Here is a 15,987-nt window from a genome sequence, read left to right as displayed (position 1 = left end):
GTTATCTGTTAGATCAAGTAAGTATAAGAAAAGTAAATTGATCGGATACCTGATGCCTATTCATATTGTTTTGTTGCCTTTTAATACACATTTAGTACACCAGGTCAAGGGAAACGCTAGAAATAGGCCTTTAGTAATGTGGTGGTGAGGTCTGGGGACAGGGAAAGATTTCCATAGCCCTATAATTAGGTCTCAGTCTTTTAGTGAGAGTATTCTACCGGACTGTGAATAGGTGTTTCTCAGTTTTTCACAGGTGTTTCTCAGTTTTTTTTACTCCCCACTTAGGTGACAGAGGGGACTAGTGGGTCCTAGAGTTGGGTGTTTCCCTACTCCCACCTGAAAGCCTAGGAAGGAAGTTAATTGGGAATTTCCCTTCCCCCAGGTCACTTAGTCTCTGATAATATAGCAGTAAAGCTAGGCTCTGGTTAAAAAGAGTTAATAAGGGCAGGCCTTATTAAGAAATACAGATTGCTGTGGTGTATTTCAGAATGATTCCTTTTCTCCTTACCCAGCTGAAAGCACAAGGGGATTTTTCTCCCCTATTTACTGTGAGAACCTGGTTGAGCTACTGGAGGTAAATCTCAGACACGTGCAGGGCAGGAAGGTGGGTTTTTAAGTTTCAGAAGTTGTCCACACTGATGCTCTAGCAATTCGTCGGTTATAGTTCAGGATTTCTAACTCTGTCCGCTGCTGGTTCCAGGTGAGTTTGCCCTTGTGAGTGCCTGCTCTGGGAAGCCATTACTCTCTGTATTCACCTTTCTGTCTCCCCAGTCTTAGGGGCAGAAATTTGCCCATTCAGTCCTTATCTCTCATAGGGCTCCTAGAAGAGTTGTTGATTTTTTTCGGTATGTTCAGCTTTTTGTTATTGTGATTTCTAAATTCCTTGTAAGTGGAACCCTGTACAGTCAATTTTCAGTTAAAATTCTCCAGTTAATTTAGCAGCTCCAAATTTCACCCAGACTGAAGAGAATGAATTTGTGTTGTTGTTGCTACTGCTGCTGAGGTTGTTACTGTTGTGGTTTTGTTGTTGTTGTTGACTCTGTATCACACACAAATTATATAGAATTAAAGGAGTAACCTAGAGGAGAACTTTGGCAAAACATTCTTTGGCATAAATCGTAGCAATATTTTCTTAGATCAGTCTCCCAAGGCAAAAGAAATAAAAGCAAGAATAAAGAATTGGGACCTAATCAAACTTAAAAGCTTTTGCACAGCAAAGGAGACCATCAACAAAACGAAAAGGCAGCCTATAGAAGTGGGGAAAATATTTACAACAATGCCACTGACAAGGTCTTAATATCCAAGATATACAAACAGCACATACAGCTCAACATCAAGAAAACAAACGACCCAATCAAAAAATGGGCAGAAGATCTAAATAGACATTTTTCCAAAGAAGACATACAGATGGCTAACAGGCACATGAAAAGATGCTCAGCATCACTAATTGTTAGAGAAAAGCAAATCAAAACCACAATGAGGAATCACCTCACACTGGTCAGAATGGCTTTTTCAAAAAGTCTACAAATAATCATTGCTGGAAAGAGTGTGGAGAAAAGGGAGCCCTCCTACACTGTTGGTGAGAATATAAATTGGTGGGGCCACCATGGAGAACAGTATGGAGGTTCCTTAAAAAACTAAAATAGAGTTACCATATGATCCAATGATCATACTCCTCGATATATATCTGGAGAAAACTATAATTCAAAATGTTACATGCACCCCAGTGTTCATAGCAGCACAATTTACAATAGCCAACATGGAAGAAACCTAAATGTCCCTCAACAGATGAATGGATAAAGAAGATGTGGTACATATATAACATGGAATATTATTCAGCCATTGAATAGAATGAAATAATGCCATTTGAAGCAACACAACTGGCCCTAGAGATTATCACACTAAGTAAAGTAAGTCAGAAAGAGAAAGACAAATACCATGTGATATCACTTATATGTGCAATCTAAAATATGACACAAATGAACTTATCTATGAAACAGAAAGAGACTCACAGACACAGAGAACAGATCTGTGGTTGCTAAAGGGGAGGCGGGGTGGGGGAGGGATAGATTGGGAGTTTGGGATTAGTAGATACAAACTATTATATATAGAATGGATAAACAACCAGGTCCTACTGTATAGCACATGGAACTATATTCAATATCCTGTGTAAACCAATAATGGAAAAGAATACGACAAAGAATGTATATATATATGTATAACTGAATAACTGTGCTATACAGTAGAAATTAACACAACATTGTAAATCAACTATACTTAAAATTAAAATAATTTTTTTAAAAAGATGTATATATAGTGGGAAATTACTCACCTATTAAAAAGAATGAAATAATGCCATTTGCAGCAATATGGATGGTCCTATAGATTATTCAATATCCTGAGATAAACCATATTGGAAAATAAAATTTTAAAGAATATATATATGTATAAAACTGAATACTGCTCCACAGAAGAAATGAACACAACATTGTAAATCAACTATACCTCAATTGAAAAAACTTTTGAAACAAAGCACAGGAATCTAAGCTAAAAGTATGGAAATAAACACTGCAGTTAGAGTTTATCAGAATGTTGTAAAAAATGTTTTCTCCAAACTAGATTGTTTCCCCCTTTTAAACCTTTTAAACTTTTAAACCTGGTTTTCAGGTTTAAAAGTTATGAAATAAGACTGTACAATCAAATGCCAAATAATCAGGTAACTATTTTTAAATCAGTATTTTCCTTGACTTTCTCAAGATCGATTTCCATTTAGTGCTTCAGTTAAAAGAAGTCTCAGGTAGGGCTGGATGCAACATAAGCAATGTGCACATGGTAAGGTCTAAACTTTGAGTTCACTTGGTAAATCAGGGATGGGCTCAGAGGAGAATAGTTTTGTGTTTCATACTAGGAGACTCTAGACTTCCGAAAGAACCCTAGGGTTAACCTTCCTTTCCCTGTCTTGTTGCTGGAAACTTCCATGGGGAAACCAACTCTGCACGTCAGATGAAATGAGAGGAGTGTCTCAAATGTTTGAGCTCACAATTTTGAAATCCAATTGAAAAGCTGCACTACCTAGCTAGGTCCGGATTCTCTGCTGGTTGGGATTAGATTAGAGTCCTATAAGAGTGGTGAGACTGGCTGGTAAATCTTCCACAGTAAATTAATTTCCTTTATTTAATAAACATTGGGTGAGTGCCACCTGGTATGCAACACATGCTGCTAAGTACTAAAGGTTTTTTTTTTTTTTTTTTTTTTTGCGGTGCGCGGCCCTCTCACTGTTGTGGCCTCTCCCGTTGCGGAGCACAGGCTCCGGACGCGCAGGCTCAGCGGCCATGGCTCACGGGCCCAGCCACTCCGTGGCATGTGGGATCTTCCCGGACCGGGGCACGAACCCGTGTCCCCTGCATCGGCAGGTGGACTCTCAACCTCTGCGCCACCAGGGAAGCCCCAAAGATTTTTTTTTAAAACCTTGCCCCCAGCTCAGCACCAGGACTCATTAGAAATTCAGAGTACTTGATGGATGAGTTCATGACAGTCCCTCCCTATCTTGAGAGACTGACTTTTCAGGAAAAGCTGAAATTGCAGGAGGCTACGTTAGCACCCTCTGGGTACAGACCCTGTGTCCTGCTTCACACTGCTAGCCCTTCGTAGCCACCAAAGATTTCAGAGGGGGAATGAATGTAGGCTTTGAAGGTTGATGGCACACGTGACAGCCAGGGGTGGAGTTCTGAGCTCACAAAGAGACATGGTTACAAATTCGGCTTCTAAAATAGTCATTTCTTAACCATTTTGTCATCACCATTCCACTGGTGAAAGCCATGGTTCTCTCAATAGGAAGAGGCAGGACTTCCCCAGGGAAAGGCGGGACTTCCCTGGTGATCCAGTGCTTGACTCCGAGCTACCAATGCAGGGGACTGGGGTTCGATCCCTGGTCAGGGAAATAGATCCCGCATACCTCCCGCAGGCCACAACTAAAGATTCCGCAGACCGCAGTGACAGTGCGCTCGCGGCAATGAAGATCTCCCCTGCCGCAGCTAAGACCCGGCGCCGCCAAATGAATGAATAAGTTTTTTTTTTTTTAAAAAGGAAAAGGCAATCCATGTACACACGTACTTACAAATGATTTCAGAAGATTGATATGTCAGAAACCTCAGGTCTTGGAAGTCATGTCGGCAGAAGTGTCTTGCACCTGAGTTTTAATGCCTCGCCTACAACAGTCTTAAGTGGCAGAGCCCAATTTACATGCCGCACAGTATCTGCTTTGCCGCGTTCGCCAATTTAGTCTTGCTGCTGAGTTCCCTAACCCCGGTCTGGGTCTCAGCCCCCGATTTCTGCCTCGAGACTCCAAGATGCGCTGAACCCACGATCCGCCATCCTGAATCCTTTCCTTGCACATCTTGCCTTTCCCGGCTCCGCGCCCAAGCGCACTTGCGCACTTCCAACCGGTTATTCCATCCCCGGATCCCCCACCGCCCTGCCTGAGGAGAGCCAGTTTCAGATATCCAGTTCCCCTGCCCCAAGGTTTTATTCGCTTGCATCAGTGCCACCGCTGCGGTTAAGAAGCAGAAAATTGGAATAAGGGCATCTTGGAAGTTAGGTGTCCTGAGCCCGGGGACCACCAACCTGCAAGGGGAAGAGATGTGCCGCGAGGCAGCTGCCGTGTCGAACAAAACACTGAAGCTTCTTGACACTGAGGTTTGGGGCGTGGACCTGTGGCTAGGGTCACTCGTGGCTCGTTTCGGCTAGTTTCGGTTCCGCCTGAGAAAACCAGCTACCTGGGATCCGTGTTTTATTCCACCGCCCCGCGATGCCGCCGCAGTGCTTGCCGCGCTGGAGGGTCTGTACAGGCTGCTTGGATCTTGCGCTATGTGCTCAGACCCAGCGATACTGCGGACAGTGAGAAGCTTCGTTTTCTGCATTCTATCTGCTGAGGACGGCAAGTCAGCACCTCAGACCTTCCTGGAAGGCTTAGAGCAGGAGCTCTGACAGAGAGATCCAGAAACGTGCTGGGCAGGGTGTAGGAGAGTCGAGGTTGCTGGGTAATTGTGCTTTACAGAGCACACTTACTGAGAGTCGGTGCAGGTTTCGAGGATGCAGGTCCTAATCATGCCGCTCTGCGCATACTTAGGGCGGGACTGAGCACATCACCTGGATGCCGCTGAGCGCCAGTGTCATTTTGTGAGTGCCTGTGGCTTGGGACTGGGCACATGTTTGGAGAAAGTACTGAGTTTGTGTGTGTGCAGTGTATGACTGAAGTGAGAGCGAGGATTGAACTCCGCTGGACTCTTCAGCACCATCAAGCTTGGCGGGCTTTCTAGCAGAGGACTGAACTGCAGTAGACGTGGGTGCAGGGCTGGAATCACAGGTCACTAGAACATCTTGGCAAACAGCAGCCGGAAGAAAGGGGCAGCTGGGCCAATGGTTCGAGGAGGCTGAACTTTAGGTGATGAATGGTGGGGGAGGAGGCGTGGGGCTAGAGGTCCGCTTGGAAGCTTTTAGCCTTGCACTTCCGTGCTCAGGCCCAGCAGGGCATCCAGCCCCTCCTTAACTCTCATGATGGACCAACCAGCATGACTCCAGGCAGCTGCACAGGGTGCTGATTGGGAAGATGGATTGCGATCCCACAGAATCCCCTATGAACTTCCCTGGTAAGCACTTCTAGATCCCTACCTGGGCAGATAACAGGTACACACTTAGTAATGATAACATTCCTTCAAGATGAGAATATGATCCCCATTTCATAGATAAGTATACTGAGGCACTAGAAGTTACTAGCCCACGATGTTTCCACCTGGAAAAGGCACAGCTGCAGCAGAGTTCCAGTGTGACAAAGTTCTTGATCATCTGTGTCTGAAACCCACAAGCCCTGCCCTCCTTTTCGTGATTCCAGCTGCCTAAATCAGACCCCCTGCTTGGGCACAGAATCATCAACTCTACTGTGCATTAACCCTCGAAGCTGCACTTGCACGGAGGTCTGCGGTCAGACCTAGGGGAGACAGCGTTCCTTGTAATGCTGGACTCTGCCCGACAAGATCGCACAGCTGGGGATGCAGTGGGACACGTGCGTGTTCAAAACCCGTGAAACCGAACAGGTGAAGTTAACCATGACGTTAAACTGTCCTCAAATTCCTACTCACTTTTCCTGTGTTTTTCGTTGGTCCTCACCAACCCCCCCACGTCCCTCTCCCGCCCCCGCCATCAGTGACCTCAATGCAAATGCAAGTGGGGTGGTCCTTCTGGATGCTCCAGCTTCTGGACGCCAAGTGATGACACAATCCTTCTGGGGCTCAGATCCTTCCCCTCATTGGCTGCCCAGAGCTCCTGGACCACCCCAGACCCAGAGCAGCGGGAATAAGAGCAGCTGCTGGTGTTGGGAGGCATCAGACGCACTGCCCAGCTCGAGTGCCACTGCCACTTCTGCCACCGTGCCATCGCCTGAAGCCAAAGCTACTGCCACTGCTCCCTCCTCTGCTCCAAGCCACCTGGCTCCTGCTGCCAGGTAAGCCTGGAGATTCCTGCTTAGCTGGGATTCTGTTTTTCTCTCTCTCCCCTCTCTTCCTTCTCTCTCTCCATTACTTTTTCTTAGCTGATCTCTTCCAGTCTCAAAGGCTCTGTCCACTTCTGTCTAGGTCATTTCACACAACCTGCATTACTCTGCAATGCATCCCAGGCGTCTTCCACAGGTAACACTGGATGGTCTCAGTTCACGCACTCCCTGCTTCACTCTCCCCGCGCTGAGGCGGGCTCCAGTTTCCTTTCCCGAAGCACATGTGCTTAGGTCAGTTTGGGATGCTGGAGCTCCCCTGGCACTGCAAGCAGATCTGGACGCAGGAATAGTTTTGTGCAGATGATGCTCTCACGGATCACGTCTTGTGCCTAGCGGACCGCGGGAAATGCTTCAGAACCTGGGCCAGCGCAAGCGGGAGGCAAATAGGTGCAGTGACTGAGGGGCAGGCAGCCTTTAAACGCAAGCCCCCGTTGTGGGTTCTGGGAACTTTTTTCCCAGTTTAAGTCCTGGGTTCCAATTTGAGACCCTTCCAGCTTGATTCTTACAGGGCATTCTCTACCAAAGTGTGGAGCAGCTGAGCAGTAGAATGTGGTTCTTCAGTTTCTCAGGGATTCCAACGGCAGAAATTTGTCCTCGGTAATCCCCTCCCCCCTCCATGTATGTGCAAAAGCCCGGCACCAGGAGGACAGCTCTGGGTTGCACAGTGGGAAAAGCTGTGGTGACAGGTACTCGGACTCTGTCCTCCAGGAGTCCTGGCCAACAGGTTGTATGTGAGAGTGAGTGGAGTGATGGGGCGGGGGCTATAGACTAAGACCTCCTCACCCAGTTGTCCCACTAGGTTTCTTTGCTAAACCAAGCATGCCGCAGCCTTACTGGATTTTCCAGCAGTCCATTTTGCTGAGCAGGAAATGATGGTGAATTTGATTGACATGACTAGCATGAAACCAGAAGGCAAGGGAGTTAGGGGCAGAGGCAGGAGCAGAGCCTGGGTCTGTGGGCTCATGGAAGTTGTTATTCTCCAGGTGCTGATGTTATTCTTCCCTTGCAGAGAGTCATCATGGTCTTCTGGAAGTTCCCCCCCTTCCTGGTCCTCAGCATCCTGGTCTTGTACCAGGCAGGTGTGCTGCACTCAGCGCCATTCAGGTGAGACAGCCCTGCCAGGAGCACTCCCAACTCCCAATCTTATAATTCTGTGTTCTAAGTTGTGCTGTGATGAATCTGGCTCTTATGGGGTGGCGGGTAATGTATGAATGTAAACATGTATATAAGTTTATCATAAATTTTTTGTGATACAAAGATGTGTATCACACAGTTTACAAACACACATAAGATACAGGATACTCCTTGTAAATTTCATATACTGTAACTCATTGAACCTCACAGCATGCTTTTGTTGATTGTTACCAAACATTTCTATCTTTAGCAAACCTGTTTACTACTTTTACCATAATTTGATCAATGAATTGCATCCTAATCTGCTAATTACTTTCCCAATAAGTTTGTTATTATATCTATGTGATGTTTTCATCTAATTTCTCACCTTTATTCAAATTATATTAAACTGAAATCATTTTCAGATTCAAATCATTATCATTTAATTTTTAATAATGGCTGTATTTACACTAAGCTCATAAAATTCTTGAAAATCTAACCATCACCTTTCACAAGTCTATATAATCCACTTGGAGCAAACCACTTCTTTTAGGTCACACCAGAACCTAAATCCTGGTGAAGTGGCATTTTTGGATGGATACATGCCTCATGCCCTGTCCATTGAGAACTGGGCTGGGTTGATAGAGATGAAAAGGGGAAGGGTTCTAGGCCAGAGTTTTCCTGTTTAGAAGACACTTTGAGATTAAAGCCTTTGTGTGCAGTTTATTCATTGCTACTATGTGTATAGATAGTGGACAAACTGAAATCCTTATTTGAATCATCTAGTCTTTCTAGATGTGTAAAAGTGCACAACATATGTTGAAAGTAGAGAGTTAAGGTAATACATTTTACGTACTTTTTTCTGTTAATTCATAGAAATGGTTATATTTGGGGAGTGGAATTGTTAAACTTGAGTGTTGGAGAGTAGGCTGACTGTTCATTGGGTAGTCGGGGAGGGAAGAGGGGACAGGGAAGGAAATGCAGAGAAGGGATCTGTGCCCATGAGTCTTTAGACAAGTTCAGATTGTCTAACCCTTGTTCTATTTGTGTGTTTTAGTTAATATTGCTGTGTATTAAAGAATAAGAAAGTCCTAATGCCCAAAGTATATTAAAAATAGAGTAGTAAAATAATCCCTTAATAAATGCCCTTTTGTTGGTTTTTAGGAAGGGCTATATCTTCTGGGAGTGTCTATGTTAATCCACATCTTGGAGCTAGATGTAGTCTTGTACTTAGTCGTTGAAATGCTGGAGAAGGGGTAAGAGGAAGGGTGAAGGGAAAGGGCTCTTGGCTAATATCTCCGTATAGAAAACAATTTTAGGTTATAACCATAGGTCTATATGTGCATTTTTGTAAAGTACCAATGTTTATTATAGACAAGGTTCATTCATTATTTTGCAACATCTAGGCTTTTTTAGATGTCCTGAAGTGACAATATATGGTAAAATGTAGAGCTAGTGAATTAACCAACTTGTAAATATGTTTGTTATAATTCATGAAAAAGCAGCATCTTGGACATGGAATTGTTAAACCGTCTCTGAGAAATGTATGTCAGGACGTGTTCATTAGGTTGGCAGCAGAGGGGCAGAAGGAAGTATAAAGGGAGGGATGTATGTGGACATGTTCATATTTATATCTTGATGATAACCATTGATGTGTGTGCATCTCTTGGCTGTACTATAGGAATATATTGTTAAGTAATTCAATGGAAACATACCTCCTTGCTAACACTTTAATAGTTTAGATTGGATAATGAATCCTCTTAAAAGCATTATACTTTGTGTACTCTGTTTCTTTATGTCTCATTTTTAATTGAACATTAAGGGAATGTAGTATTTTAATCATAACTTTGCCAATATCTTTGTCTAGAGGCCTGTTGCCATTTTTGTCTTTTCTGAAATTTTTGTCACCAAGAAAGGCAGGATTACATTTTTCTCCTTCCAGATTGAGTTGGTGTAGTGTATTCTTGGTTATCAAAATACTCATAGCTTTAGGACTTTGAAATGATGTGTGAACAAGCATGATACATAACTGTATGATCTTAATTACATAAAAATGGATGCTTAATTGTGTAAATACACAAATGAGATCTAGAAGGACACATCAGTATACTGCTTGTGATGATGGATGACTTTGTTTTTTGTTTCTTGTGTTTTTTGGTTTCTTATTATGCACATTTTAACTTTTTCTCACTGTTGTGGCCTCTCCCGTTGCCGAGCACAGGCTCCGGATGCGCAGGCTCAGCGGCCATGGCTCACGGGCCTAGCCACTCCGCGGCATGTGGGATCTTCCCGGACCAGGGCACGAACCCGTGTCCCCTGCATCGGCAGGCAGACTCTCAACCTCTGCGCCACCAGGGAAGCCCTGCACATGTTAACCTTTAAGAAATAAATGTTATTTTTAAAACCTTAAAAAAAGAAATTAAAAAGAGAGAGAGAATTGGGTTGGCCACATCCTCAGTGGAAGCCCCAGAAACCAAGAAAGCTGGCTGCTTATCCTGCGGTGTGCGGGTAGGCAGGGGCTCAGAGCATGAGTTGGGCTTCCTTCCCTTCCCTAGGTCGGCCTTGGAAAGTGGCTTTGTACCTGCTACACTCACTGAGGAGGAATCGCGCCTCCTACTGGCTGCAATGGTGAAGTATTATGTGCAGATGAAGGCCAGTGAGCTGGAGCATGAGGAAGAGAGCTTCAGGTAAATCTCTGCACCCCTCCCAGAACATGGCTTACCCTTCCCCCAGCTTACCAGGAAGGGGTATACTTAAGAATGAGATTGGGTATAGTGCCATAAATCTCTCTCTCATCTCATAAGCCTTGGTTGGTGTTTAATTTACACATGAAAGATTGGCTGTTACAGTTCTGTGTTCCAAGAACATTAACCCGGAGACATCTTTGGTCTTCTGACACCCCTGAAAATGTCTACAGGGAGTGATTGTGGCATTTTCCCTAAAACCCTTTGATTTTCTGCTGTGATGATTGTATTTAGCAGAAACATTTAAGGTTCACTGGTGCCTCTCAGAGTAGTAATTTTCCACTGATGATCCCATAGGGCAGCATCTGCCCTCAACCTCTCACTGACAGGCCTTCTCATTTTCTCCATCCTACAAATCAGCATCACTGCCCAGAAGAGTTCGTGCAACACTGCCACTTGCGTGACCCATAAGATGGCAGGCTGGCTGAGCAGATCTGGGAGCGTGATTAAGAGGAACTACATGCCCACCAACGTGGGCTCCAAAGCCTTTGGCCACCACCACAGGGACCTGCAGGCCTGAAGAGTGAAATGACTCCAGGAAGGTGACCGCCCTAGTACTTTGAATGGCATGGCTGGTGGCTGGGTATTATTGCAGGGGTGCGGGTCACACTCTAACCCTCCCTGGGCATGTATCATAAAAAAATCTGTAGTGGCTGGATATATAACAGAGAGTCTCAATAACTGAAATCCCTCTAACTTGGGTTTATTTTTATTTTTCCAGTGTCTCCTGGTGACACTAAGATCATCTGCCAGGAAATATAGAACCTCTTCACTTAAAACGCTGTTCCCTGAAGTTATAATTGTGATCTTCTAGTTTTTGAGTTTGAAAGGCAAGACTCTACCCTTTGGAAGTATTCCTTACAATGTTATGTACATCTGGATTCAGAGCATAGAGTTGGGTTCAAATATTGTGTTTGTCCTCTGCTAACTATGTCACCATGGGCCAGACCCTCTCTGAGGCTCAGTTTCCCCATATAACTTGAAGGCAACTATAGTAGATACATGTTAGCAGCTGAACTCTACTTCTTTAATTTGCAGTGAAAGCAACTTGCAGAAAAAATAGCATGGAAGACACATATATACACATGCTTCTTGATATTGAAAACACTCTTTTCCTTGAAATAAACTAAAGCTCAATGCAGAATAAATCATTGTAGTTATCTAGTGTGCATCTTTTTAATATTTGATTCCGTGTTCAATAAATATAACTCATGTCTCATTGGCTTATCTGGTAGCAAATCAGGACCCTGTCAGCCAACCTTGCCAAGGGGTATTACATCCATCATGGATTCAAACTAACTTAGTTTTCACAGACATGTTTTGTCCTTATAAGTTTTTTGATTGTGAGATCTTTTAGTGATAACATATCTGACAATGCTTTTTAAATGCTTTTGTTTATTTATTTATTTTTGTTTATTTATTTATTTTGGCCGCACCTCACGGCATGTGGGATCTTTGTTCCCCAACCAGGGATCGAACCCGTGCCCCCTGCAGTGGAAGCACAGAGTCTTAACCATTGGACCACCAGAGAAGCCCTGACAATGTTTACTAAATGGCAACCAAACTCTTGATTTAAAAAAAAAAAAACAAAACTTAGCCAAATCTTCCAAAAATACACCACACATTTCCCCTGCACACTTAAGTTAGAATCTTCTTAAAATAACTTTAATGTTCTTTAATGAGCATGTTCAATTTAACCTGCTGTTTACTTTGCTTCTTCAAAGTTACCCTTTTTAGAAGCACAGTATAAGAATGTTTATCAAAATCTTTTGCAGAGCAAGAGTAAAAAGGCTTCAAATTAGGACTGAAGTGGCTCTCTGAGCGATATTCACAACTTAAAGAATGGATTTGTCACATCCACTTTCCCTTCTCTTCCTACTTGGTGCTCAAAGTCCCATAGAAGTCCAGTTGCTTGAGAAGAACAGTAAACCTTGCAGTCAACATGACTGTGGAGAAGACAAGTCCCTGGGTATAAGCTAGTTCTGTGCCCCAGGCAGCAATTTCTGACCTCCAACACTGATCCCATTTCCTGTGTTATACAGGCTTATAAAACTGTTTCTTTACATCAGAAAACTTAACTATTTTTTTTTAATTGAGAGAAAAAACTGTCAACTGTGAATTGCATATCTGGAGATAATATTCTTCAGAAATGAAAGGGGAAATAAAAACATTCTCAAATGAAGGAAAACTAAGAAATCTGTGCCAGTAAATCTACTCTTAAAAATGGCTCAAGGTATATGTATACGTATAGCTGCTTCACTTGGTCGTACAGCAGAAACCAACACAACATTGTAAGGCAACTATACTCCAATAAGAAATAATTTTTAAAAAATGGCTTAAGGGGGCTTCCCTGGTGGCGCAGTGATTGAGAGTCCGCCTGCCGATGCAGGGGACACGGGTTCGCGCCCCGGTCTGGGAAGATCCCACATGCCACGGAGCGGCTGGGCCCGTGAGCCATGGCCGCTGAGCCTGCGCGTCCGGAGCCTGTGCTCCACAATGGGAGAGGCCACAACAGTGAGAGGCCCGCGTACCGCAAAAAAAAAAAAAAAAAAAAAAAAAAAAAAGGCTTAAGGAAGTTCTCTAATCAGAGAAGGAAACAAAAGAAGAAAGTCTGGAACTTTAGGAAAAAAAACATCAGAATGGGCAAAATTGATGGTTGAAGCAAAAATTATTACACCATCTGACATGGTGTGCAACGCATATAGGGGAAACACCAAAAACTATATTTAGGGTTGGCCAAAAAGTTCGTTCAGGCATTTCACATTACAGAAAAACCCGAACGAACTTTTTGGCCAATCCAATATTTAAAGAGAGAGAAGGGCAAAGATGCCCAAATGTAGCATGGTTTCTACATTTCCATCAAAATGGTATAACACTGATACCGGTAGAAAACTTAACTATTTGTAATGATATATCTATTTGTGATTATTTATGTACACATCCCCCAGTAGACTGTAAATCCCAGGAAAGTGGGGACCATGACTGGTTTTGCTCACCATTACATCTCCAGCATCTAGTCTAGTAGGTGTTCAGTAATTCTGTGATGAATGACTGAAGAAACATGTGGCAAGTCCAGAGCCCAGACTTCTGGTTCCACTGGTGCTGCCTTGTGTGACCCTGGACAGAGAATTACATTTCCACTGAGTCTCAGATACCACGTTTGGAAGAGGGTCTCAACAAGATGGTGACTAAGTGTTCATCCACTTTAGACTTCTAATCTCTTTAAATACAAGAAAAGAAACAAAAGATGTCAAGATTAGATGATGGACCAGTAGGGTGCTGGAGGAGAGGCAGTGGCAGAGGGTGGTTGGCTGAGTATCCCCAGGAAACGGCAGGAATGACTCCTGGGAGAAGTGTGATCTGTCTGCAGCCTTTGGAAAATTGTGAAGGGAAAGAAGTTTCTCATTGAAAACCTCTATTTTCTTTCTGTATCCCTTTCTTAAGTCCCCACACCTACCAACATGACCATGCCAATAACTCCAACAAATCAGTGTCATCACGCCTCCCATTCTGTCCTGCCTCTAAGAAAATGCTGGAATAAACACATTCACGTGTAAGCGCAGTTTTAGGAACTTTCTATCACTTTGCTGCCATCAGGGTTTACATTTTCCAACTTAGCCTCTTTGGGGGAATGTTTAACTCATATAAATTAAATGATAAAGATTGAACTTCAGGCAAGGTGGGGACTTTTTTGTAGTGGTCAAAGGGAGACTTTCATAAGGCTCCTCAAATCCCATGCAGAGGTGCCACGCTCCACCAGCTTCACCTCAGTACCTGGCTCCTAGGAGCGTCAGGAAAATCCAAGTGCACAAACCCAGTTCCTACATACCACTTTGCCATTAAAATCATCATTTAGGTTCCCTACATCCCAGGGCTGGGACTCTGGTGAGGCATGTGAGGCACTAACCTTGGGAGCAAAATAAGAGGGTACTGAAATACTTAGTAATCAAGATAATATTCTAATGTAACACTTTAAAATCAAAATTAATGCAAAAAATCCATGATGAACAAGATATCAAATTTTTAATGAGCCAACATCAGTATTGTTGATTTTTTTCTTTTGCTTCAGGCTCCAATATGGCTCGGCTAGGCACTTCCTTGACTCTCACTCCCTTCCATTCTGATGAAATGCAACTGTGAGTGCACATCATGAAATGTGCCAAGGAGGCACCTTGTGCTGATTGCTGATTGCATCGCTGTGTGCTGGGGTGGGGGGTTGGGAGAGCACCCAGGGCTCAGGCCAGGGGAGCAGCCATCCAGGAACGGCATGCAGCCCTCAGAATGCGTCCTGGAGGGAGGCTCCCAAAGCTCAACAAAGAGGCTCTCACTGGAGCACAGACTCTCTGTTGAAACCATTACCTGTCTGCACACAGAAATATCAGAGCCATGTACAGGGTTTTCACATTTCTCCAGGCACCCATTCAGCCCTGCATACTGAAGATGGGCTCTCTACCATGAAACAGCGAAATACTTCATTTCCTGTTCTACCAAACATCCCTGTCCTGATAAAGTCCACAGACAAACATAATATTGGTTGTTTTCTATCACTCTAGGAGCAAATGCAGGGAGGGGGAACAAAGAGAGCTACTTCTCTTTGCTGAGCGCTGAGAGAACATAAATGATGAAAATGATGACAGGGAAGGATCTGTGTTCTGAGAGACTTTTAGTGAGTCGTGAAGACCTCCCACACACACTGTCCCCAAGGGGCAGTGGAGGTGGAGATGAGGCATCTCATCGGTGCCGTTAGTGAGTCAGGCTGCTGTCAAGGCTACAGCCCTCCTCCGCTAATGTAGGCAGGGGGAGAATGCCAAAGGAGAAATGCTCCTTACCTTAAGTGAATGGGAGGATATTTTTGAAATGGAAATTAATCATTTTTGAAAATAAATAATGGAAAGGGGCCACTCTTGAACCAAGTACCATACTGCGTAACAGCTGTGGCCAGCCAGACAATGCAAGCTGAATGATGTTGGGGAAGGCAGGCAGGGGTGACCTCAGACACCCAGTAGGTGATATCACTCCACTCCTAGTGCCTCGGCATCACTGTGCTCCAGCTGCAATGCCAATATCCATCCTAGGCCATCTCCATCGACCTTTGGTTAGACATTGAGGACTAAGTTTAGCAATGATCATCTATCATATTATTTTTCCATTTTACTAGAAGATTCTTGATTAATAAGAGTTTAAAGGAATCCCTAAAGGTAATATATTAGGCATTTGTGATAGGCAGTAGGTAGATATTCCGTGGCTGGAGATCCTGTGAAACGTACAGGACACTGGAGATGTCCATATACCAGATAGTGAGCTCAAAACAGTTAAACAGCAAAACTTAAGGTTAACTCACTGCCTGGCTTCCGATCCAGTGTATTTGCATCAGAGATATAGAAAGTGAGAGACTGGAAACACTCCCAGAGGACAAGGCTTGCTTAGTACATGGAGGCCTTTACTCTCGCTATTCCCTCTTTGGAATATTTTCCCCCATATCTCCCCCTGGTCGCCCCTGCCCCCACCTCTCACCTCCAATATGTTCACATCCTAATTCCCAGAAACAGAGTATGTTAGGTTTCACAGCATGGAGCAATAAAA

At 43.9% G+C, this 15,987-nt stretch overlaps 1 protein-coding gene across 1 annotated transcript; it reads left to right on the top strand.

Annotated features, from left to right (window-relative positions):
* Positions 1-7,565: 7,565 nt before the first annotated feature.
* LOC309965959 (calcitonin receptor-stimulating peptide 2-like) lies at positions 7,566-10,924 on the top strand (the record flags this gene model as incomplete). The annotated part of the gene is made up of 3 exons (XM_082845826.1): positions 7,566-7,651; positions 10,216-10,347; positions 10,765-10,924. 3 exons carry the CDS (start codon positions 7,566-7,568, stop codon positions 10,922-10,924), a joined length of 378 nt encoding a protein of 125 aa, XP_082701952.1.
* Between the last annotated feature and the right edge of the window lie 5,063 nt (positions 10,925-15,987).

This window comes from Leucopleurus acutus, assembly GCF_964270905.1.
Source record: "Leucopleurus acutus genome assembly, chromosome: 8".
NCBI lineage: Eukaryota > Metazoa > Chordata > Mammalia > Artiodactyla > Delphinidae > Leucopleurus > Leucopleurus acutus.
This window is presented reverse-complemented; position numbering and strand designations above follow the sequence as displayed.